Below are 27,312 nucleotides of genomic sequence, written 5' to 3'. Positions count from 1 at the left end.
TCTTCTCTTCTTAAACTTATATATCACTGGGTGTAGAAAATGTGTTAGAGTTTACTTTGTCCAGCCTTTTTCATATTTTAATTTCTTTAAAAGAAATTACCATTACCATCACCACACCCGTACCATTACTACAATAGACTATAATATGTTCACAAAGCTGAAGAATTTAACCTCCTCAGACCTTTATTATTTATTCATTTATTTTTGAGACAGGGCCTGGCTCTGTCACCCAGGCTGGAGTGCACTGCCATGCTCACTGCAGCCTCAAACTTCTGGACTCAGGCGGTCCTCCTTCCTCAGCTTCCCAAGTTGCTAGGACTACAGGCCTGGCTAATGTTTTTGAAGTTTTTTGTAGAGTCAGGGTCTGGCTATGTTGCCCAGGATAGCCTGAAGCTCCTGGCTTCAAGCAGTCCTCCCAACTCCCAAAGTGTTAGGATTACAGGTGTGAGCCGCCATACCTGGCAATTTTAGCTGTTAGATCTAAAGCCATTTATAAAGTTGTTTTGGGTCTAGGCTCATTGCCCCTTTAGACTTCATTGTAATTTCACTTCATCATCACCCTGGTGTGGTCATGTGCCTTATCATATCTTTTCGATCAACCACAGATCACGTGTACAATGGTGGTTCCATAAGATTATAGTACCTTATTTTTCCTGTACCTTTTCTGTTAGATATGTTTAGATAGATACTTACTATTGTATTACACTTGCCCACAGTATTCAGTACACTAACTTGCAATACAAGTTTGTACCCTAGGGGTAATAGGCCATACCATATAACCTAGGTGTGCAGTAGGCTATACCATCTAGATCTATGTTTATACATTGTATGATGTTCACATGACTAAATTGCCTAGTGGTGCATTCCTCAGAATGTATACCTATTGTTAGTGACATGTGACCATGTTTGCCTTTTTATTTAAGGTGACAATATATAATTGGCTTTATTTACTATTATTGGCTTTTTTACTATTATTATTTGTTTAAAGAACTTTTTTTTTTTAATGTTGGGACAAGAAGTAATTATTCTGCAGTATATTAAAAGTGTGGATAAAAAATTACAAATGACAAATCATTTTAAGAACATTTATAAATTATGAAAAACTTGTAAAGGCTATACATTGTGAACTCAAATGGCCTCTGTTCTTAGGTTGCACACTTTTTTTTTTTTTCACTTTTGATTTTTGTTAGACATATTGATTTCTATAGTTTGTTTAGTCATATTGGTTAAGGGTGAACTTTGCTTAAAATTGTTAGAAGGACAAACCATTCTTTTTATTTTCGAAATAAAATAGTTCTCATGCATTTGTGCAGAATACCTTCAAGATTATAAAATCCAAACTACTGAATAAACCAAAAGTGTTAAATTTGAGAAAGCAACTATAAATGCATAGTAGACACTACTGAATAAACAGTAGCATTGTCTATAATAAAATGATGGTGCTGAGTAAACACTACATGTATATAATAAAAATTTGTTATATTTTGACTTGGATTTGATAGATACATCTATTACTGAATTGGGAAAAATGATACATACGGATCCCTTAAGAGAAGATTGAAAATAATCGTTTTTCATGAAAATCATTTTTTTCTTTTTCAGAGTGAAAAACGAAGTTCTAATTTCATGTACCTGATGGTTGAGTTTCGATGTGTCAAGTGTGATGATAAGGAATATGGTATTGTTTATTATGAAAAGGTATTTGCCTTGGAACTGTTTTTGGTCTCTAAAGTAGAGGGGAGGGGAAACATTAAAAAGATATTACTGTTGTTCCTGCTGGGATGAATTATTTGGTTGCAGGGTAGCAGCAGACAGCTGTCAGCAGCAGCTGTTTATGTATACACAAATCAAATCATATAGCTACGACAAGATTACAAAAGCCGATCACTCATGTAATGCAGTTCTGGGTCACAGAATTTGATAAGTATACAAGTGATTAAAAACTTTGTGATTAATTGTTCTGCAAATTGGCAAGTAGAACACTAAGTATTGGCTTTATTTACTATTATTATTTGTTTAAAGAATGAAAAGAGGAAATTATATTTTTAAGTGGTAGGCTGTTTATTGAAAATTAAGAGTCTGTTTGTTATTTGAGTGCATATGTAATGTCTGTATGTGGCCCTCACTTAAGTATACTTATGAAATACTTCAGAAATGTCTATTTATTTGTACAATATATGCAAAATTAAGACCACAGTTTTACCATCAGGCTGAGTAATAACAAATATTCAGTTATAGGTTTGCTGTATTCTGCCCATTATGCTAAAGAAAGTAGCTCTGTATTTAGTATGAACCTACCTGAAAGTATCTCCCTTTAAGTACTGCAGAAATAATTGTATGCAGGCCAGATGTCGTGGCTCGTGCCTGTAATCCCAGCCCTTTGGTTGGCCATATAGGAAGATTAGATTAGCCCAGGAGTTTGAGACCCAACTGGGCAACATGGTGAAACTCCATGTTTATTTAAAATGAGTATAAAAAATTCAAAAATTGTATGCATAGTTTGAAACCACGTAAATCAAACGTCTTCTATTATTGTGTTAATAGTCGACAAATGTTTAAACCAGCATAAATGATGACAGACTTTTGGTACATAACATGGTAGTAGATTATTATTTCTTCTAGCATATGACCAAGCTTATATGCAGTGTCTTTGTTCATTAGAAGCAGTCCTTTTAAATTACATTTACACTTTATTGTTGTTTATTAAAGCTATAGCAAGTGATTTTAAAAATATATATACTTTTATAAATTACTATTTGAAAGGTTTCATAATGAAGGTTTGAGTTTTTACAGTTTATGATCCTTTTTCAAGTTGCTGTTCATATTTTTGTCTTTAGCTTAAATCCCTTTCAAGATAGTGAAAGAATAGGAAATGCTAACTTGTTTCTGTCTTTTATTTTATAAATGGTACTCCTTGGATAGATTCTTTAACATTGTTTATTAATTTATTAGAAAAAAATACATCAAAAAAGGGAAGTGTGAGTGAAACTGTTCTGTCACCAGTGCATTTTAATAAAAGCATATTTTACATTTTATACTACATGTCATTTCATTAAAAGCAGTATTATCTGCCCATTTAGAGTTTATATTGCAAAAACATGCTAATGGAGATGGGACTTTCAAACATTGGAGATGTGAAGGATCTTTTGAAAGACAGCTTTGATAGCAGATGAAATAATAACAGAATAGAAATTAGAAGAATTTCAAGTATTTTTGAAAAGATTCTTGACCCCTTTCTACTGCTTCCTGAAAATTGTTCATAAATTAATGCCTGTCTACCCACTCTGTCATATTTCCACTTAGTGTAAAGATTGCTGGGCCAGTGTATTGAATCTAATGGAAATAGACTTTCTTGTCACCTGTCTTTTGTGACAGATAGCCTTAGTGAAGATTGCTTGTCACAGTTTGGCTGATAAATGTGTTTTCTGCTGTTGTGACTGAGAACAAGCCTGTTAAACAACGGCTGTGGGAATTTGTGGTTTTCTGTAAGACTCAATTACTGAACTGAAGTAAAGTCACAGTGCCTCCCCGCTTTCAGTCTCTCCTGAGTTAGTTGCCCATATTTAAAATTAAAAACACACTAGCATTTGGAAATTGACAGAAAAGCTTGATGCTAGATATACAATCATGAGAAAGTTAATTTTGATCTTAGTTTAGCCTTTTACCAGTATGTTTGGCAGTGACATTTTTATGTTGAATTACCTTTCTTGCTTGCATTGGTTAAAAATAAAAGCCAACATTCTTCAAAAATGAGAATACCAACAAAATAAGATGACTTTATTTCTGAAAAACTGATTAATTGATTTTATTATTCAAGTTTAGATTATGTTATGTAGGTGTTCCTGTGAGCAACAACGTTGTTGATTCCCTATCTATCTGTGTATACATTTCAGTAACATTAACTCTACACTTAAAATTCTGCTCCTTTGAATAGATCTCAGTCGTGTTACCTTGAAAAATTACCAACATCCACTTAGTTTTTGCAAGTAGTGCAACACATCCGTTGTGCCATATTTTATGTATAGTCTGTGGTTTCTTGTCCTGAGTTTGAAAATTAGCATGTTTTTAAAAACCCACTGTGATCATATAAACAAAATTTAAAAAAAAAAAAAAAAAAAAACCCAAACCATCTAATTTCCAGACCTCATATCTCTAAAACTGTAGTGAAAATTTTGTTAGTTTTTCTCAAAATAATTTCATCATCAACTAAAGAGAGGTAGGCACAAAGTGGATATGCATTTTATAATATAGTTGGAAGACAATAAGGATTTCTTTAAAGGGAAGAATGATGTTCATCAATTAGAATTAAAATACATTGGTGTGTATATCATATACTGTTTCCTATTGTATTAAATTTCTTTTCTTTCTTTAAATTACTGCTCTGTAATCTAGGACGGTGATGAATCATCTCCAATTTTAACAAGTTTTGAATTAGTGAAAGTTCCTGACCCCCAGATGTCTATGGTAAGTTATTGTGGAAAGTCTTTTTTATGAAAGTATTTTTCTTCAGAGTAATTGTGAGTCAGCCACATCATGTACTTTATTTAAACAAAGTAATATATAACTGCCTCTGTTAACTAAAAGTGATTCATAAATTCACTTCAGCTATCTAGAATCTGTTTCTGATGAAATTTTATGAGGAATATTGACATCCTAAAACTAAGGTTAAGGGTAGCGTAGGATTGAGCATCTACTTTATTTGAATTGCTGGAAGAGCTAGGGAGTGTAGTCTTTTTTTTTTTTTTTTTTTCAGGTTGGGGGGATGTAATCTTGAAGTGAAGACTTGGCAGAACTGGTATTTGAAAGATTGTCATCATACAGAAGGAAATTTCACCTGTTAACTAGGATGAATGCATGAAAAATTTAGGGAGACCAATTTTGTTGGAAAACAGGGAAGATTGCTGCATCCCTAGAACTATTCAGTTTGGAACATGGTATCTTGGATGATGGTAGCAATAATAAATTCTTATTTCCGAATTTTCGAGATGATAGCTTTCTCTCAGGGATATGAGGATAAGAATTCATACAATGCAAAAGAGGTTTAGTTAGATGACTTTAGAATTACAAACGTCTAGGCACAAAGTCCTTTTAGCAGTACAACAGATATCGTGATTTTCACAGTTACAGCTCATTTACACCATTCCAACTCTTTTTATTCTAATCTTACACATTTCTAATTAGATTACTTTCCTCATTAGACCAAAGCAGATTAAAAGTGGCACATTGGATGATGAAAACATGATGATTGAGATAAGTACAGGTCATTAAAGCAGGACATGTAATGGCTGATGGCCTAATATCAAAGGAAGAGATGTGGGGGAAAGTAGAGAATAAAAAGTTGAAAAAAGGCCACTTGAGGATCTGGTAGGAATACTCTAAAGACCTTTATAGTTCCTATGCATAGTATAGTAGAATCCAGTTAATGTATCTAAAATTGGCACTTAATCTTCAGTACAGAATCAAATTACATTTTACATTCTGATATTCAAAGCATATACTAAGTATGAAAATTACATGACTTTGAAGATAAAGCAGAGTCCTGTGGAAAGAAAAAAAAATGAAAAAAAAAATGAAAATTACATGACTAAAGATACCAACAAAGCCAGAAGACAGTTAACAAACTGGGAGAAAATAATTACATAATTTAAAGATATATTAGGGCTGATATATAAAGAACTCTTAAAAATGAAGGACAAAGGACCATAAAGCTAATAAAAATTAGGAATATGACATAAACAGACAATTTACACATGCAATACAAAATAACTTATATAAATTTATATGTTGTTTTAGGCAATGACAGTATGGTTAAAACTAATACTTTATTTTATGGGCAAAATAATCAGCACTGGATGTGTACATTCAAGTGTTGTGATCATTTTCCTTGCCCTCAGTGACTGACAGCTTAAATAACTGCTAAGATTATAATATATTGACATCACAAGGTCATTAGTAGCTGATAGGAAGAAATGCTTTAGTCTGTGTTTTCAGGGAAGATTTTATAGTGATGGTGATACTTGACTGATTAGAAGATGTGGAAACCTTGAATATGTGGAGAGTAAGGGGAAGATGTTTTAAGAAGCTGGAATGACGTGTGTATATTACGAGACTAGTGGCGTTTAAGGCATACTTAGTTTTCCGGTCTTTAAAAGGATACATATTGGCCGGGCGCGGCGGCTCACGCCTGTAATCCCAGCACTTTGGAAGGCCGAGGCGGGTGGATCACGAGGTCAAGAGATCGAGACCATCCTAGTCAACGTGGTGAAACCCCATCTCTACTAAAAATACAAAAAATTAACTGGGCATGGTGGCACGTGCCTGTAATCCCAGCTACTGAGGAGGCTGAGGCAGGAGAATTTCCTTAACCCAGGAGGCGGAGGTTGCGGTGAGCCGAGATCGCGCCATTGCACTGCAGCCTGGGTAACAAGAGTGAAATTCCGTCTCAAAAAAAAAAAAAGGATACATATTTTTAAGGGATTTAGAAGACTGCTAAAGTTGTATCAGAATAAAACATTCAATATTATTAAATCCTCTCAAGTACTTTTTCTATTTATGAATAGCTGTTGATGTTTCCTTTTGGTGAAGTTTACATTGTCAATATTTTAAAATAATTTATAGGAGAATTTAGTTGAGAGCAAACACCACAAGCTTGCCCGGAGTTTAAGAAGTGGACCTTCTGACCATGATCTCAAACCCAATGCTGCCACAAGAGATCAGTTAAATGTAAGAGAATTTTTGAAATATTAATTTTAAAATAGTTAAATGGGTATTTTGGTTGAAACTGGTAGCTATCACCTCACTTAAAAATTATTTAGATGCACATTTTCTCCAGGTTGATTAATCTTACATCATGTTAATAATTTGACGTATCAGCAGTTCTATTATCATTTGGGGCTTTCCATAAATTTATTAGCTCTGGAGACATAAATGCGAATACTTTTATATTTTCATGACGTAGTATTATTCTTAGAAGCTGGCCTTAAGACATTGCTTGAGAGAGAACTTATTGTGCACACATGCCTTCTTGTATGCATTGACTTGAAAAGAGTTTATTGTGTGCACATTTTCCCTTTTTCTGGTTGGGGACGTTGTTATTTTGCTATGCTTTGTTTCTGGTTGAATTAAATGAACTCTCCAGGTAAATGTTTTTCTATGGAAAATGACATTCTCTTCTTTTCTCCTTTAAACTGCTTTTTGGACACATAATTACAAAAAGTTTAAGGCCCTTTTGACGGGATTTACATTTTCTTTGCTTGTATAATAATTTTAGTATAGAATTATAGTTGAAAAACATTAAGTAAAATGAAAATATATAGGAAGTATATAGGTGACAAAATTAGTTCTTTTTCTTTCTTTTTTTTAGATTATTGTGAGTTATCCACCAACCAAGCAACTTACATATGAAGAACAAGATCTTGTTTGGAAGTTTAGATATTATCTTACTAATCAAGAAAAAGTGAGTGTCTTGAATATTTTCATATATCAAATTTGTCTACCAACTTTGTTATTAATAAAGTGAGGAGACTGCCATGGAAATTGTTATTGTCACTTTAAAGAAAAGTTGCAGAGCAGTATATATGATATTTCATTTAAAAAATTATAAAAGTCTTCACACAAACACGCATGTACCTGTTTGTTGACACACAGACAATGTCTGAATGGGTTTTGAAGTCACAGAGACTTCGGTTCAGTTTCCAAAAGTATATCTTACACTTGTTTGGTAGGATGAGGCAACTTACTTTGATAGCTTGGTGTCTTTATTATTCTAATAGAGACAATTCTCCTTCACAGGTAAGGTAATATAGATAAGTAACGTGGTAGAGTACCTGGTACATAGTAGGTGCAGAGTAAATGCTGGTTCTCTTCTTCTTCCTACCTCTTTGAACTTGGGTGACTAGGAGAATATGCATGCTGTTATAAGAACAAAGCTACAGAATTCTGGACGAAATGTGGCTGGAGAGAGAGTATGAGAAATATAATTTGAGATGTGGGAATTCAGTTGGTAGAACAGCATACAGGCTGGCATGGAGGATAAAGGGTAGGTCAAAGTTAGACATTTGCTCCCTGTAAAACCATAGAGTGGATGGGGTTTCTGGAGAGAGAATTGTGGTGAAGTAGTCATCACTAACCTGTAGTCTGTGGACACTTAGTTTTGAGTGTTACTATTGCTCCTAAGAAGCTTTTTGACTACAGGCAAATTAGTTTGCCTGTGTAAGCTTTCGTTTCTTCATGCTTAATATAAGACAATCATGTGATTGTGAGCTTTGTCTCTTCTAGTTTTTAAAATAGTCTGTAAAATCTTAAAGCAGAGCCAAGGATTACCTCTTAAGGTATTACAATAGTATTCAGAATGTTTTAAACAGATACTATGTACCAGGAATTATTTAAATTCCACGACAACGACACAATGTATATATTATTGTGACTGTTCTACAGATGAGGAAACTTGAGCCCAAGAGAGATTAGGGGACCTATGTAGACTCACAAAGCTTGTACATGCTGCCTCTCAATATACTTGTGTCTATGAATTAGAAGAAAAGAAAGTCAGTGAAGACAGAGAAAGAGAATTATAGAGAAAACATTTTCATCATCATGCACAAACCTTAGCAGGAATCCTGAAATGCATTAGGGGGAGAGCAGAGAAGCATTAGGAAAATTAATATCCATCAGGAAGTTGTTACATATTTATATGAGAATGAACGAAGTGATATGTTTTATAATCTTGTGGTATGATCTTTAACTACTATTTGAAGTTGTTTTTCTGAACCAAATGTCCTTTCTTTAGTTTGTTAAGATAAAAATCCAGTTACAGCTCATCTTAACTCTTCAGCTTTTCTGCTTTGTCATTTATTGATGCCTGAGGAAATTCTTTGTAAATGAATCATATTTTTTCTCCTTTATATCCATAATAAGAATTAGAGAAGTATTTTAAATTTACTATAGCTTTGAGTGTAATTCTCTTCATCACTGAACAAAAAAATATTCACCAACAGAAACACAGGCTTGTGATTTGTCTTTTATTAAAAGATTGAGTTAGTATCATGATACTGTGTTAAATGAGCAATAACCTTGGTCACAGAAATTGCATCTTGAATGCAGCTCAGTGTTATCTAAAATACATAGCAAGATATTGAATTGAACCTGTTCGAATGCATAGGTTTAAGAAGCGTAGAGTAGATTTACAGAGCAGAACTTTTTTAGATAGAAAGGTTTGCAAGAAAAATTGTTTGTTTAAACAAGTAGTCACTTCCCACTGAAATTCAATTACTTCTAGATATGTGCAAAAGAAATAAAATGTTCAAGTGATATAAAGTGTGTGACAAGTTTCATTTAACTAGTTGATTTCAAGTTTTTGAAAGGTGAGTGATGAAACTTCAATTCTCAGGACATATTACAGGATTCTTATGACCGCTAGAGTAGAGTAAACAATATGTTTTAATGTTCAGGAGTCACTTTTGAGTAAATCATATATATATAGGCCTTGAAGTGACTGAAGGAATTATTCACACAGCCACATTTGTAACCTTGTAATAATTTCAAATGGGTTTTGTGAAAAACGAATACTCTCATGCTCCACCCATTAATTTATTTACAGAAAGAAATTGTGATTTAGGTTAGTTAACATTTGAGTCCGGGGGCTGAAAAGCTTTCCTAGAGAGAAGGCAGTGCTCAGAAAACAAATTGAAGGAAACTGGTTCTTACGAAGTTACACTTTTTATTTTTCAATTACATTTTGATTTTCTACGCTTTTTTTGTTTTAATGACCTGTCTTAAGTATTTCAGATGAAAACCTGTTAGTCAGGACTGGATGTTGCACCCAGAAAGTCCATAGTAATAACTTTGTTCAATTAAATTTGTTACCATTTAAATTTATTAAGCATTTTCAGATTCGTAGTTCATAGCAGGTAGGATGTGACTCACTTCTGTGGAACCTGAAATGTGAATATTGTAATCTTTTAAAACTATTTGACAAAAACTAAAATTACTTTTTCAACAAACTAATAGCTTTTACAATGGACTTTCTTCTTATAAAAATACTAATCTAAATTAACTCCATGCCTTTTTATTATGCTTGGGGGGGGAAAAAGCAGTAGAAAGATTCACATATAATGAAGATAATAGTGATGCAGTGAGTATTCTTATAAGGCTGTTTCTGAGACAGTGACATGAGGACAATCATTATTTGTGTCTCCTGACAAGAAGTTGATGGCGACCCATGGGGTAAATGAATTCAGTTCAGCAATTATTTATTATCATCTCTTGGCCTAACATTATATAAGACTATGAGCTTTCAGGTATCATGTCCCTGTATTCATATAAATTAAAATTGTTTTGGGGTAAGAATATTTACATGTAATTAAAATGAGGAAGTATAGTAATTAAGGGTCACTGTCTTAATAAACATATAGGTCATTAATATAATAGAAATGTGGAGGATGCTTATGATATGGGGAAGGTTTCACAGAACAAAGATTGCCCTTAAAGTGTGAGCAGACTTTGATAGCATTTTTTATTTGGTGATCATTTTTTATGGGGAAGGAAAGCATGAGTAAGGTAAGCTGTTAGGTTCAGGAGACAGAGAAGTTTTGCATGAATGGCTATGAAATAGAAAAGACGGCATCAGATTGTGATGAGCCTTGAATTCTACCCTTAGGAATTCAATTTTAGTGGCAACAGGAAACTACTAAAGCAGGAAAATGTATATTAACAAGTTATATTTTATTTCTTTTTTTTTTTTCTTTGGAGACAGAGTTTCACTCTTGTCACCCATGGTGAAGCGCAATGGCACAATCTTGGCTTACAGCAACCTCTGCCTCCTGAGTTCATGCGATTCTTCTGTTTCAGCCTCCTAAGTAGCTGGGATTACACGCATGCATCACCATGCCAGCTAATTTTGTATTATTAGTAGAGATGGGGTTTAATCATGTTGATCAGGCTGGGCTTGACCTACTGACCTCAGGTGATTGACCTGCCTTGGCCTCCCAAAGTGCTGGGATTATAGGCGTGAGCTACCACGCCTGGCGTAACAAGTGATATTTTAACGAGTACAAACTAGGATAGGTTGGAGCAGAGCAGAAAATGAAAAAAGTGATATACTTAGGAAGCTCATATACCGACTTAAAGAACAGTTTTGGAGGGTAAGGGATGGAAAAGAAGCTATACAAGCAAGTTGACTTGGAGACTATGCCTAGGGGTTAGGCTTGAGCCTGATGGATTTATATTTGTGTGGGTTTGTTCCTCACTTCTGGTACCAATTTACTGTATTAGTCCATTTTCATGCTACTTGTGAAGACATATCTGAGACTGGGAAGAAAAAGAGGTTTAATGGACTTAACAGTTGCATGTATGTGTCTGGGGAGGCCTCACAATCATGACGGAAGGCAAGGAGGAGCAAGTCATGTCTTACATGGATGGCAGCAGGCAAAAAGAGCTTGTGCAAGGAAACTCTCCCTTATATAACCCATCAGATCTCATAAGACTTATTCACTATCACGGGAACAGCATGGGAAAGACCTGCCCACATGATTCAGTTACCTCCCCTTGAGTCCCTCTCACAACATGTTGGAATTGAAGATGAGATTTGGGTGGGGATACAGCCACACCATATCAGTAAGGATATATGGCAGGTGGAAAGAAAAGAATGAGATGTTTTCATGTTTGAGTATTTGGAATTAAAAGCATTGGAAAAGCAGCAAAATGGAAATTTGTAAGAATTTAGTTGATAGAAGTTTAAATTAGAAATATATATGAGATAAATATAGCATTTTCAGTTCTTACGTGATTGTGATTCTAAGAATAGGAGATAACAGGTGACTTTCAGATCAGAAGGGAATAAAACATAGTAATAAGTATAGTAACGTTAACATTTGATGTCAACATCAGAAATAAGAATGAAATAATAACTGATAATTAATTATTTACAATATACAGGGCATTATTACAAACATTTTACATTCATTATCTTATCTTCACCACAATCCTATGAGAAAGGTCTTTTAAAAGTTAAATAATGTACTTCAATTTAGTCAGCTAATAATTGGTGGAGCCGGGAATTATAATTGAAACCGAAATACCCTGGCTCTACAGCCTGTGCTCTTCAGTTATCTGTGGAAGTTCCAGAGAGGGAGAATTGCACTTCAATCCTGTATCTTTACATGGATCAGTAAAGCATCTTTGAAAGACCTAGGGTTAATTATTATTATTATTGCTGTCTTCACATTCTTTTTGTCTTTCTTATTCTTTGACTCCTTGTTTCCTTATTCATTCTATTGACTCCTTGTTTACATTTGTAACATTTAACATTAAAGAGTTGTGAAATTCTTTTGTACAGTGCCTTATGTTCTTTGGCAGCAGCATACTCTATAAATCTTGCTAATAAGTCTATAAAACTGAGAATCCAGGTTTTAGATTGTTTCAGTTATTGAATTGAGTACATCGGCATGCTATAAGATTTGCTTATAATAAGAACATACCCGCACATTTCTATTAAGACTGCTGATGTACTGTGAAATGGAAAAGCTTTCAATATCATTATTTAAGAAGTATTGCTTTGTTTCCACATTCAACCTAGAAATGCATTTTAGAAGTGGAAAATAAATTCATGGAATAAGTTAGTAGGGCAATCTGTGTTCTATACAGAACGTAGCATTATACTAAATGGTGTGCAGGAGGTGTAGAGGAAATGGACAGCTGTCCTTGGGGGATTCAGACTCCAGTTATAGAGATAAAAATGCCCACAAAAACATTTGGCAGTTACAAGAACATCATTTAAATGACAGTAGTAAAATTGAGCCAGCTTCTAAAGGAATAGCTGAAAGTTGCTGAAAACTTCCTGTGAAACTTGAGTTTTTGACAAGATGGCCTTAGAGAAGAGGATACCCCTGTTTTGATGAAGAGTATAAGGGAGGATTGTACACAGTGGTTAGAGAGCCATTGTTAATATAAGTTAACTGGGCTGAAGCATGGAAGGGCAACGAGAGTTTAATGAAACAGGCTTGCATTGTGGTAAGTGGTAGCAATGAAATGTTTTGAGAAAGAGCCAAGGTTATTTATTTGTTTATTTACAAACTAGAGTATCCCTATCATCTAGTTGAAACCACCTTGTAACAGTATGGCAGTTATCTTCAAATATTGGAAAAGGTGTCCACATCATATGCGGCTAAATTTATTCTCATCTCTCTCCAAAGAGTGAAACTAACCAATTGGAAGAGGCAATATGAAGACATTTTTTGTCTTTTGGTTCATTATAGTTAAAAACAAAACCAAACCAAAATAGCTTAGCTTTCTATGAATATAATGGCTAATTTGGAAATTAGTTCCTGGAGTTACTTAAGTAAATACTGGATCCCTATTTTGGCATTAATGTTGTGGGGTGTTTCTGGTAACAATGGGAAATTTGTGCTAAGACCACTTCCAACGTGAGCTTCTAAGAGCTTGTATGAAATGATTAGAAGATAAACTGGTATTGAGGTTCTTAGCTAGAAGGCACTGTCCAACACCAGTTCTGTGATATAATGAGAATCAGGCTGAGGACAAATATAAGAGATATTGCTAAGAAATAATTGAAAGGGACTGGAATGGATTTAGGAACTTAGTGTTGGCAGAGTAATGGCTCCAAGGAGAATGGGGCTAATTAGGAAATGGAGTGCCTTGCTGATAAGGAAGCACCATCTGGTGGAAGAAGCATGGGGCTGAGAATTGGTGGACCTGGCTTCTAGGTCTAGCTCATGCACCATTTTGAGGTGATGGGCAAGCCATTTAACTTTGCTGAGGTTATATACGATTTAAGCATTGAACTAGACAATTTCCGTAGTGCCTTTTTTCTTAATTTAGTAAAATCAAGAATAAGTTAGGGGATGGGTATGAGGGCTCATTTAGTGTCATACTAACCAGAAATTATGGATTGTTGTCCAAGTAGACATTTTCTTGAGGACTGGATTAGTTTACTAATAAAAAGATTTTGGTTGGACAGAGCAGGAGTTTTAAATTTTCAAGTTATCTATGTTTTTAACAGATAACAACAGAGAAAGACAAAGAAGAAAACATCTTGGGTTCAGCTAGGAAAGTGTTACCTTTGAGACTCAGCAATAAGTGTTGCTTTTTATGGAAAACAAGTATATACGTTTCTTTATTTTAATTTATTTTTGTAGAGATGGGGTCTTGCTGTGTTGCCCAGTCTGGTCTTGAACTCCTCGCCTGAAGCAGTGCCTGAGCACCTCAAAGCTCTGGAATTACAGGCATGAGCCACCACACCTGGCCAACAAGTGTATACCTTTCTTAAAAGAGCATTTACTGTTTGTGCAATGAATGATATGTTCTAAGACAATCTGCTTAATTAACAGTCTTATGAAAACTTCAGTATGCTGCCTATTCAAAGGTGTGAGGTTCTAGAAAGATGATACAACCAGCCAAATCATAGACTGTTTGATGCTGTTTCACCACTTACCCATTTTTATGCTTGTGTTTTGAAGTTTTGTTGGATTGCCTATCTTCTTAAGTAGTTACTTCACAGAGTTATGTACATACTCCAGATGGTTTGAGTCTTCATGTTTAAGTATTTACGAAAGCCAGTGGTCGTACTCTAGGCAGGTGATCAAGAGTGAGGCTAATGGTGGTAATTTCTGCGCTTGCATGGTTTCTGGCCCTTTGATTCAGTGGTTGTAGTATTTTCTTTTGTAAAATGTAGGTTATCTCTAAGGCATCTTAGAATTTGTGAGAAATGCCTCAACTATTTCCATGTCTTGAGGTCTGCAGTATTTTAAAATGACAATAGCAAAATGAAGAAAAGCCAAAACAAATTTAAAAAGTCATAGTGCTCTGCAAATGATTTGGCCTGGAAAATATAAAGAAACAGGGAACATGCATTTTTTTCTGTCCTGCAGTGCTTCTCTAAGATCATATATATAACTTCATTTAGGGTTTACACAAGGAGTCTATCACTGACTCCATCGCTCTGCCATTAGGACCAAGTGAAACTCTGCCTAGTCACCTTCTGTATCCCAAGAAATAGGCTGTTTCTAATTTTTAAATATTTTCTGATTTTAGGCTTTGACAAAATTCTTGAAATGTGTTAATTGGGATCTACCTCAAGAGGCCAAACAGGCCTTGGAACTTCTGGGAAAATGGAAGCCGATGGATGTAGAGGACTCCTTGGAGCTGCTTTCCTCCCATTACACCAATCCAACAGTGAGGCGTTATGCTGTTGCCCGGTTGCGACAGGCCGATGATGAGGTGTGTTATTATTTTTCAATTTCAATGGGTCATTTTAAACTAGAGCCTAATTATAGACTTATATGTGTATGTGTGTGTGAGATTGAGTGCACACATATGCAAGAGAGAGATTTTTAGAAGGGAAGAGGATATACTAGGTGTGTTTTCAGAAGGAAAATTAAAATATGCCTCAAGGGACTCCTCTGTGAAATGAAAATTTACTTCCTGATCTGTTACGTGATCGGACAGTCTCTCCCAGGACATTTACCTAGCAGCAGAGCTTGTATTGCTCTGTCTGGAAGAAGGAATTCTAGTGAAAAATGGTTTAATGCAGCACCAGCTAGGGAATAATTCAGATCTCCTCTATCAGTCAGTATACAACAAGCCATATTTAATTGTAGCCTTGAAAAGCCCTTGGGGCCTTTAAAGCATAGAGATGCATGATCATCCTACTCTCCTTCAAACTCGCCTTTTAAACTTTCAGCTGATGACAATTATATGTATATGTAGATTTTCCGAAGCAAAGATTGCCAACTATATGCTGGCTATTTATATACAGTTATACATCAGTTAATCACAGGGAAGTGTTCTGAGAAATGTTTCCTTAGGGGATTTCATCTTTGTGCAAACATCACGGAGTATACTTACCCAAACCTAGATAGTATAGCCTACTACACACTGAGGCTATGTACTCCTAAGTTACAAACCTGTACAGCATATTGTTGTACTAACTATAAATACTTTAGGCAATTGTAATGCAATGGTAAGTATTTGCATACCTAAGCATAGAAAAGGTACAATAAAAAGACAGTATTATAATCTTATGGGATTGCTATCATATATGTGGTCTTCTCTTGGCTGACACGTTGTTATGCAGCACATGACTGTACATGTAAGGCCATCAGGGAAGGTGGAACATTCTTTTGACACAAGGCGATTTTGGGCTTAAGTAATTCTTTATGAGATAGACTAATTCAGCATTTTTTTTTCATAATTTTTTAGGGTGAATATGTTCTTAAATATAATCTAATAGTTTATGCTAGCCAGCAGTACTTTATGGGATGTGGAGTAACGTCTCAGCTTCAATATATATGGGAATGCTGATCACATAGAACAACTATCATCAAACATATTTTTAAGAGGGAGGAGACAGATCATTTTGAATTAGTGGCATCCGAATTTTAAGAAGCAAGTGAAATATTTATTAAAGTTGATAATTGTATGTGTACATTTAATTATGGTGAAATTTAAACAGTAAATACTATAATGAACCCTGACATACATTTATCCTCAGCAGTTGCCAACTTATAGCCAATCTTGTTTCATCTGTAATAATGATGCTCAGTCTCTCCATCCCAAACCCCTAATCTCCGCTAGATTACATCCTTCTGACTTCTGATTGGCTTTAGCAAATCAGGAGGCTCCCACAACCCTCTCCTTGGGTGTGGTAATTTACCAGAATGACTCACAAAACTCAGGGAAATATTACTTACTGCTGTTGATTTATTATGAAGGATATCCTAAGGATGAAGGGTTGATTTATTATGAAGGGTATCCTAAGATGAACAGTTGCAGGGTATCCTAAGATGAACAGTTAGATGAAGTGACACATAGGATGAGGCCTTGAGCACAAGAGCTTCTGTCCCATTGGAGTCCGCAGTACAGCAGTCTCCTGGTATGTGGGTACATTCTTCTTCACCAACCCAAAAGCTGTCAGAATCCCTCAGAATCCTGTGCTTCATTACGTTGGCATGGTTGACTAAATCACTGGCTGTTGGTGATTAGGTCAATCTTTAGTTCTTCTCTCTGTTCCCCGGGGATTGAGGGGTGGAGCTTAAAATTCCACTCTCTAATCACATGGCTGGCTTTTCTCTCAGCCAGCCCCCATCTTTCGGGGCTTTCCAAAAGTTACCTCATTAATATAAACTCAGATGTGTTTGCAAGTGACTTGTGATGAATAAAAAAAATTTGAGCATGCTATATTTTGGGGTAGCATGGTCCTGAACTCTGTCACTGTAGATCTGCCTTATTCTTTCTAAGTATCGTGATGTTTTACTGTGAATTTATTTTTTAATTTACTTAACCAGTGAGCCTCTTGATAGGCAGTTGTTCTTATTCTTTTCCTGTAACTATATTTTAGCAAATGGGTGTGTGGGGGTGGGTAGGTGGATATGTTTTAAAAATTACATTATTGAATAAATTGCTTTCATTAGACTTATTGAACCAAATGATATCTGCTTTTTACATTTTGCTTAATAATCCCCATAAGTCTTCTATTTTTAGGCTTGTATCATACTTCTAAACACTGGTTGCCTTGGAATACTTAAAATGTATGATTAGACAAATCCTTTCCTCTTTTTTTAATCAATTTTATATTTTTTGCATTTATTCTTTCTATGAATTTGAATATTTTTATCATTTTCTTAAAACTGCACCAGAATCTTAAGTAGAATTACGTTATATTTGCATATTATATAAAAAAGATACCTTTGTGATATTATGTCTTCCCTCACAGTGGCATATGATTTTTTTATTCACTCACTTATTAGTTTTATAAAAATCATATACATGCTTATAATTTTGATTTATTCACTAGTAATTTTATCATTGTTGCTATTATAAACTACCCCAGCCCATTTATCTTTTTTTATATTTTTTATTTTATTTTTTTAAAGATGGGGTTTCACCATGTTGGTCAGGCTGGTCTTGAACTCCCTACCTCATGTGATCCGCCCTCCTTGGCCTCCAAAGTGCTTGGATTACAGGTGTGAGCCACCACGCCCAGTCTCCCATTTATCTTTTATTTACATTTCTTAGTTAAAAGGAATACCATTTCTGTTTCAATATTTGTTTTAGCTAGTTACTTTATTGATTTTTCTTATTCTAAAAGATGTTAGGTTGCCTCTTATATTTTCTAGGTATAGCATTATGCTAGCTGAAAAGCAGTGTATTTTTTCATTGCATTAGCTAAAAGCTGCAAGTAATAATGGTGAATAAAAGTAGTTCTATATTTATCTTTATCTTGTTGTTCATTATGGGAATGCTTTTAGTGTTTCACTCTTAATATATGTTGCTTGCTTGTTTCAGCCAAATGCTCTCATTTATGTTCAAAGTTTCTCCCCGTCTCTCTTTGTTATCTTGTTCTGTGAGTTTAAATCAAGAATGGCTTTTATATAGTATCAAATACTCTTTTTGATGCCTGTTCATATCATATGGTCTCTCACTTTTATCAATCTACTGTAAGTATGCTGATACATTTCCTAATGTTATATCAGCCATACACTTGTAAAATAATACCTTTCTGAATTTGATTTGTTACTATCTTTAAGATTTTTTTAATGACTGTTCTTTATCTTGTATTTTTTAGGAATTTTAAAATCATATTTCTCAACTGCTATGTAGTTCAAAAGCAGAGATAGTCCATATTAGAATTTAATGAAGAAGTAGCATTTGAGTTGAAGAAAATGTAGAATTTTTATGTTTGAAGTTTATATTGTAGGTAGAGAAAGCAATGTGAGCATGAGCATGGGAGTTGAAAGTACAGGAAGAATGGAAACTATGTCACTTTGACAGGAGTGTGAGATATATGTAACCATTGCGAGGCAAAATCAGAACCCATGTCTCTAACTGAAAATGCCTATTTGGAGAGTTATTCTTAATTCAATAAGAAATGGAAAGTCACTGAGTGATTTTGATATGGGACTTCGCATTTTCACTTTGAAGCATTAGAATTAACTTGCTCTTGAGAAAAATGATGATCACTATCTAAACAAAATTTCATAGCTCTTGGGAAATATTTACAGAAATGCCTAAGATGGAAGCCTGATTTTTTTTTTTTTCTTTTTTGCTTTGTTTTACTCTAATGCTTATGTCCTTCATGCTTGGAAGACTTTTATATTTTTCAAGACGTGATTACATAATGAGAAAACAGACTCTGTATTCATTATTGAAGTTAATTCACTTGCCTACAAATGAAGGAAAGTAGAGTTTGAATATAGAATATGATATGACCAAGAAATCAGATGATGATAAGTGACTTAGAAAAGTTACCTACTGAATTTCTTCTTCCTTGGGAATTTAATACCTTAGCCTTTTTTATTTTATATGGTTAACTGTTTTCTGTAATTAGGAAAGCACAGAGGTAATAGATTCGGCAGTAATGGGAATGAAGGCTGGCAGTGAAACCGAATTACTTATACCTCCAAAAAAGGATACCAGTCATTAAACATATTGTTCGATTTTCCGTTACATAATGCTTTTTTCCTTAGGAAACAACATGTAATTATATGTACAGTTAGTAGATGTCATGAATCTCCACTAGCATAATAGAAAATCAGATGTTTATTGCTTCAGTTAAAAAGTGGATTTTAGAAACAACACTATAGAGAGACTTGATTTTCCATTGACATATTTGAATAAGAATTAATAAGCCTGCATTTAATTTATATTTATGGTGAAGTCATATGTAGTGTTGTGTTTGCCTAATGACCTCTTTAAAAATTATTTAATGTGAGATATAAATTCTGAACAAAACAGCAATATACAATCATACCTCAGAGATATTACAGGTTTGGTCCAGACCTCTGCAATAAAGCAAATATTACAATAAAGTGAGTCATATGAATTTTTTGGCTTCCAAGTACATATAAAATTTATAAATATAACTTTGCTATGTGTTTACATAGTAAATTATACTGTAGTCTAAGTATGTAAAAGCATTATGTCTAGAAAAGCAATGCACATATCTTATTTTAAAATATTGCTAAAAAATTTTAACCATTATCTGAGCCTTCAGCAAGTTGTAGTCTTTTTGCTAGTTGAGGATCTTGCTTTGATGTTTGTGGCCACTGAATGATCAGGGTGGTGGTTGCAGAAAGTGGGGGTAGCTGTGGGAGTTTCTTAAAATAAAACCAAATGTGAACTTTGACATACCCGTTGACTCTTTTTTTCACAAAAGATTTGTCAGCAGCATACAATGCTGCTTGTTAGCATTTTATCCACAGTAGAACTTCTTTCAGAATTGAAGTCAGTCCTCTCAAACACTGCCACTGCTTTAATAACTACGTTTATGGAGTATTCTGAATTCTTTGTTGTCTAGATTCCATCTCAAGAAACTACTCTTTGCTGCTTATCCATAAGAAGCACCTATTCAACTGTTCAAGTATTAGCATGACATTGCAGCAGTTCAGTCACATGTTCAGACTACACTTTTAATTCTAGTTTTCTTGCTGTTTCTACCACTTCTGCATTTACTTCCTCCACTAATGTCTTTTTTGTTGTTGTTGAGACGGAGTCTCCCACTGTCTCCCGGGCTGGAGTGCAGTGGCTCACTGCAACCTCCGCCTCCTGGGTTCAAGTGATTCTCCTGCCTCAGCCTCTCAAGTAGCTGAGATTATAGGCATGCGCCACTACACTCACCTAATTTTTGTATTTTTAGTAGTGACAGGTTTTCGCCATGTTAGCCAGGTGTCTTGAACTCCTGACTTCAGGTGATCCACCCCTTAACCTCCCAAAGTGGTGGGATTACAGGCAGTGAAGTCTTGAACCCCTCAAAATTATCCATGAAGGTCAGAATCAACTTACTCCAAATTCCTGTTAATGTTGATATTTTGACCTTCCTCCACGAAGCTCAAATGTTCATGACATCTAGAATGGTGAATCCTTTCCAGAAGGTTTTCAATTTATTTTGCCCAGCTCCATCAGGGGAATCACTATTTTTGGAAGCCATGACCTTACAAAATGTATTTCTTAAATAATAAGACTTGAAAGTCGAAATGACTCTTTGATTTATGGGCAGTAGAATGTAGATTGTTTTAGCAGGAATGTAAACAACATTCAACTTCTGCATCTCCATCAGAGCTTTTGGGTAACCAGGTATATTGTCTATGAGCAGTTGTATTTCGAAAGGAATCTTCTTTTCTGAACAATGGGTTTCAACAGTGGGCTTAAATATTATAAATCATGCTGTAAACAGATGTGATGTTATCCAGGCTTTGTTCTTCCATTTGTAGCGCACAGGCAAAGTAATGTAGCATAATTTTTAAGGGCCCTAGGACTTCTGAAATGGTAAATGATCAGTAGCTTCAACTTAAAGTCACCACCTGCATTAGACCTTTACCAAGAGAGTCAGCCTGTGGAGTCTTAGATGACATCGTATTCCAATACAAGGCTGTTTCATCTGCACTGAAACTTGTTTGATATAGTCACCTAGATCAATAGCTTGTTGCAGTTTCTCCATCAGTACTTGCGGCTTTGCTTTGTACTTTTATGTAATGGAAATGACTTCTTTCCTTAAATCTCATGAACCAACCTCAGCTTTTATAGAAATGGAGAGAGCTAGGGTCTTGCTCTGGATTGGGCTTTGGCTAATGGGAATGTTGCAACTAGTCTGATCTACCCAGACCACCAAAACTTCTTATCAGCAACAAGACTGTTTTGCTTTCTTTTCATTTGTGTTTCCCTGGTATAGCATTGTTAATATTTCGCTTTCTGTTCATTTGTGGTTCCCTGGAATAGCATTGTTAATAGCTTTCAAGAACTTTTCCTTGGCTGTTTGGTACAAGAGACTTAGCTTTCATCCTATCTTGGCTTTTCCTGTGCCTTCTTCAGTGCGCATAATCATGTCTAGCTTTTGATGTAAAGTGAGAGATGTGCAACTTTTCCTTTTACTTGAACACTTAGAGTACACTGTTTAAGTTTATTAAGTGGCCTTATTTCAGTATTATTGTGTCTCGGAATAGGGACGCCTGAGGAGAAGCAGAGTTGGTGGATTAGTCAAAACACATACAACATTAATTGATTAAGTTTGCCATCATATATGGGTGTGGTTTGTGGCTCCCCTGATTACAAAACTAACATTAAAAATCACTGATCACAGATCATCATAACAGATAAAATCATAATGAAAAAGTTTGTGAATTACTAAAATGTGGCACAAAGACATTGAGTGAACGCATGCTGTTGGAAAAATGGTGCCAGTAGACTTGACTGGGTACAGTGTTGCCATAAACCTTCATTCTGTAAAAAAAACAAATGCAGTGTTTGCAAGGTACAATAAAATGAGGTATGCCTGTAGTGTTAAATAAGGAATATGGTTTCTTATGTAACTGGCAGGTGGCCTCTGTCCTCCTAGTTTATAAAATAGTGGCAAAACCCAGAGTAAGTTATTACAAGTGCTATAGATGTTACAAATAGGATAGAGTGGACCATGAAGTATTTACAGGAGAGTTAACCTGGTTTGTGAGCTTAAAGAGGAGACTGAAGTTGAATTGTTAGTCCCAAAGTCTCACAATTTTCTAATTCTGAGTTTCAAGTGTCTAACAGGGTGAATGACAATTGGAACTGGAAGAAAACAGATACATTTAAATTTTTTTTGAGTTTTGCAGTTTTCTTAAGTTTTTAGTTATTTTTAAAAGTACATACTTGTGAAGAGCTAAGGACAACCTTTATAGAGTAATACTTGAAGCATTTCCTTCCTAGACATTAAAGAGGTTTTTTTATCGTTACTATTAAGGGGAAACTCAGTAAAGTGAAAGCTACTTTGTTGACTGACATCTTTTTAGTGCAGGTTATCTCATTGGCTGTCACTTATGGGGAATTCAGGCTTAGCATTTTGTTTTGTTCAAATCTCTTGTTGGTAGTTGGCAGGAATAGAAAGCATGTCTGTTAATCAAATGTTTGAATATCTGTTTTACAGGTTTTTTCATTTAAGAAGCACTCCAGATTTTCTAAAACCTGAGCTTTCAGGAAAAAAGAAAATATGGGATTTTTAAAGATTCTAACTAGAAAAAGTTGAAAAACAGAAATTCTTTGAAAACTTGAAAATTTGGAGTTTCTTATGTAACATTAAACATAGAATGCAGTCTTCTGATCTATTACTGGAAAAAAAAGGATCCTTCTATCTTGACTCCTTCCCACCTTTTTTTTTTTGGAAACTAGGAAACAGCTATCTGAAACAAGTCATTTACTGTGCTGGTTGATATTCTGTGATTCTTTTATTAACTGGTTTAACCCTCGTGATCTTCTCCTAAGGTTTATATCATGATGTTCATTTTAAAGATGAAGAGGCTGTGGGGCACAGAGAAGTTAAGTAACTTGGTGACATGCCAAATAATACAGCTGAAAAGTGATAGATAAAAGTAAAATGTTTACTTGATATTTAGGCATACATTATGTCTATAATCATTTTGCATTCTTTTCCTAATATTACTTTACTTTCTGTTTTTCAGGATTTGTTGATGTACCTGTTACAGCTGGTTCAGGCTCTCAAATATGAAAATTTTGATGATATAAAGAATGGATTGGAACCTACCAAGAAGGATAGTCAGAGTTCAGTATCAGAAAATGTGTCAAATTCTGGAATAAATTCTGCAGAAATAGATAGGTATGGATATCCAGGGAGGGCATATTTTCAAATTGGTTAATTTTTCCCTTTTCAAATTGTTTTCTCTTTTCCTTTTTCCTTAGATATATCAAACCCTAGTGTTACTAATTTTGAAGTTTTACTAGTGAATATTGCGTGTGTACTCATAGCACACAAATTACTATATTAGAGAGCAGCATTCAGAGGCTATCACGTCTGAGTATCTGAGTTAAAGTTTTGACTCTGCCACTTACAAGTTGTATAAACTTGTATAAATTACATATTCTCTGTATGTCTCTGATTTCTTAAGAGTGTGATAACATTAGTAACTCATCTTTAAAGGTTGTTTAATCATTAAACGAATTGACATAGGAAACTGTCTAATATATAGTGCTCAGTAAGTGTTAGCTACTATTACTTATGTTAAAATGAAATGGAAGGGGCTAGGCGCGATAGCTCATGCCTGTAATCATAGCACTTTGGGAGGCTGAGGTGGGCAGATCACTTGAGGTCAGGAGTTCAAAGCCAGCCTGGCCAGTGGTGAAACCCCGTCTCTACTAAAAGTACAAAAAAATTAGCTAGCCATGATGGTGGGCACCTGCGATCCCGACTACTCGGGAGGCTGAGGTAGGAGAATTGCTTAAACCCGGGAGGCAGAGGTTGCAGCGAGCCAAGATTGCACCACTGCACTCCATCCTGGGCGACAGAGTGAGACTCTGTCTCAAAAAAAAAAAAAAAAAAAAAAAAAAAATGAAATGGAAGGACGGGGCATGCTAGCGAGCTCCAGTATTTTAATAAAAAGCATTTTTTACTTAGCTGTTTACACCTCATTAGTAGTTACACTAAAGATAATATCATATTATTTCAATTAAAAGTTAGCTATTAGGAGTTAGCTAAAAGTATAACAATTAGGAGTTTCCAAATGTGTATCTTACACTGTACCAGCTTCTGCACACATCAACTTGTTGCAGTTGTTCTCTGTGGTAGGTATTCATATCCCTAATTTAGAGATGAAGGACTTAACAAGAAGGCAAGTAAATTGCCCAGAATCTTATGTATCTTGCAAATGGTAAAGTAGAATCCAAAGCCCACGTTTTTCTGCTTTTTGCTTTTCAGAAAATCTTTAAACTTGAAAAAAATAGTAACTATTGGGTGAAAAATCTGAGGTTTTTATGATATAAAATGGTTTTGTGAAGACCATGAGGTTGTTATTGACAAAACTAGGTCTAGATTTTAGACTTCCTGAATCAGTCCAGTCATTTCAATTATTACGTAACCTCAAGATTGGATTTTTGAATTTTTGTTTATGATTATGGTTATGTTACGCTTTATGTTGTGTGTTTTACTTGGAGAAGAACTGAAAAAGAGGAAAAATAATTTTTCTTTCCCTGGCTGCTTTATATTTTTCTGTTTTTAAGAGAAGATGCTCTCTATATTTTCTCCTACTCTATATTGGAGGTCTTCAGTCTCAAGTCATGCTTATTTACTTTCATCCTTGTGCCATGTAGAATGTTTTATGAATAAACGTGTATTCAGAATTTTATGATGCAGTGAAAACTGTAACTGTCTTTTCCCACTTACAGTCTACTAGTCACTAATTTTGTGTGAATTTTTTTTTTGAAAATTTTTTTGTTTTTAAAGTTTATTTTCTTTTTAAAAAGATAAAAAAGAGGGAATATTGGCCAGATATGTTTGGGAAATGGTGGTTTGAAGCTAAATGGACTTAAAAAAATAAACAGCACTTATCAAAACCTTTAATATGCAGACTTGCACATAAACCTCCCAAGAGGCATTACCCATAATCTTTGACTATGGTCTTTTTCCAGAGCACAATGTGACTCTAGTGTTGCACAGAACACACGTTAGGAAGTGTTGCATTAACCAGACACAATTGAAGTGAACTGTGCTTAAAAACATGTGTCTTTTCTTATGGACAGAGTATTTTACATCTCAGTGATCTCTTTTATTATTTTTTCAGCTCCCAAATTATAACCAGCCCTCTTCCTCCAGTCTCTTCACCTCCTCCTGCATCAAAAACAAAAGAAGTTCCAGATGGCGAAAATCTGGAAGTGAGTACAAAGCTTTTCCAGCTTCCTGTAGGAGAGATCCTACTGCATAAACATTTTATGCTTGTCTTTAAAGCCTCAGTTTTGATTAAATAACTAAATATTACAACTTTATTAAATAACTTACTTTATGATGCATGTTTATGACTTTTTCCCTAAGCATAAAGTGCCAGATAGTCCTCAATTCATTTTATTGGCGCTTTGGGCATATAAATGGATTCATGTGCAATATGAAAATAAACAAGGCTTAAATATTTTATTAGGGAAACTCAGAATATTTACTGACAGTGTATTCATGATCCTTTCTGTAATTGTTGTCAGTGCTTGTGATTACATTGTAGAAATGTATGACTTTGATGTTAGAGATAATACACCAAGCAACTTTTTAACTATACATATAAGAAAGACAGATTTTTGAGATAAAACAGGCCTGTTAGACCAGTATTGCTCTGAACAGTGCCCTGGAAAGTGCATTGCAGAAGCTGAAATAGTACATATTTTTTAATTTGTCTATGAGACTTCTAATCTAAAAGAAATCATTAACACCTCTGATGTTGAAAACAAGTAACATGTTTTAATATTAGAAAAGTTCATGTGATTTTTCAGTGTGTGTATATATGTTGCTTTTAGTCAGAGTTTAGGAGTTAATCTTAATAGTGGAAAAAAAATTTTAACTATTAGCTATTGATTAAAGTTTGTATGTTTGCATATCCCTTGGTATAACAAACTATTCATATTTAACTGAAATAAGAATTTTTAAATCACAGAATCATAGAATCCTTAGATAAGCCTTCAAGAACCCAATCTGCTACAGTCTTAAGTTTTCCCTTTCAAAGCCAAGATATTGATTCATTGATTCAGTTATTCATTCATTCACATATATTTTTTGAGCTCTTAGTATGTAGGGGAACTGTTCTACATGCTGGGGTTGATGCAGATGTTACTAAAAAAGTAACATCACTCTAAAAGTGAAGCAGGTGAGGGAACAACCTGGAGAAGAGCATTTCAGATAGAGGGAGTAGCAAGTTTAGAGGTCCTAAGACCAGAGTTTAAGTGTGTATATTTGAGGAACAACAGACAGTAGTGTGCCTGGTTGGCAGGGGAGTAAGCAAAGAGAACCTGGCAGAAGACTGGATCCAAGAGAGAAGTGGATATCAGTTGTGTAGGGCTTATAGGCCATTAGTCTGAATGAGTTTTCCATGTTGGTAGTTTGAACAAGGGTGATTTACATTCTAGGTGCTGTGAAGTGATTGGATTCTGAAAGCTGTGTTCAGAATATCGTTTTACACTCCACCCACCTCTCAAAACTTTTAGGCTAAAAATAATGATAGTTTTTATATATTTCTGATATTTCTCTTATGACTGATGAACCTATCTGTTGTTAGTCAATGATTAAGCCATTTAACTTTTTATCAGCTGAATAGTTTTTTAAAGGGTTCAGGTATCCAGAAAAGAGTGGCAATCATTTTGAGATCTTTTAGTCTTCCCCTATCCCTTCCCCTACTCCCATAGAGTATATTGTACAAGCCATTCTCACCTTACAACCAAGCTGAATTACCTCGCTTCTTATTACAACTTGAGATACCAACATCTCCTTCTTGACACCTGAGCAGTATCTTATGTCCTTCCTCATTTTACTTTTGGAGTTTCAGAAGAACATTGTATATGTCTGGC

At 34.7% G+C, this 27,312-nt stretch overlaps 1 protein-coding gene across 1 annotated transcript in view; it reads left to right on the top strand.

Annotated features, from left to right (window-relative positions):
• Nucleotides 1–27,312, top strand: part of PIK3C3 (phosphatidylinositol 3-kinase catalytic subunit type 3) — a 126,533-nt gene that overhangs the window by 37,702 nt on the left and 61,519 nt on the right. The window contains exons 6-12 of the mRNA XM_032245263.1: nucleotides 1,603–1,698; nucleotides 4,393–4,464; nucleotides 6,619–6,723; nucleotides 7,364–7,456; nucleotides 15,046–15,231; nucleotides 23,439–23,593; nucleotides 25,551–25,641. Of these exons, the coding sequence (XP_032101154.1) occupies nucleotides 1,603–1,698; nucleotides 4,393–4,464; nucleotides 6,619–6,723; nucleotides 7,364–7,456; nucleotides 15,046–15,231; nucleotides 23,439–23,593; nucleotides 25,551–25,641 (798 nt within the window). The remainder of the gene's footprint in view (nucleotides 1–1,602; nucleotides 1,699–4,392; nucleotides 4,465–6,618; nucleotides 6,724–7,363; nucleotides 7,457–15,045; nucleotides 15,232–23,438; nucleotides 23,594–25,550; nucleotides 25,642–27,312) is intronic.

The sequence above is a fragment of the Sapajus apella genome, unplaced genomic scaffold, assembly GCF_009761245.1.
Source record: "Sapajus apella isolate SASKATOON/1434 unplaced genomic scaffold, GSC_monkey_1.0 scaffold57, whole genome shotgun sequence".
Classification (NCBI taxonomy): Eukaryota; Metazoa; Chordata; class Mammalia; order Primates; family Cebidae; genus Sapajus; species Sapajus apella.
The sequence above is the reverse complement of the archived record's forward strand: the minus strand, read 5'-3'. Positions and strand labels throughout refer to the sequence as shown.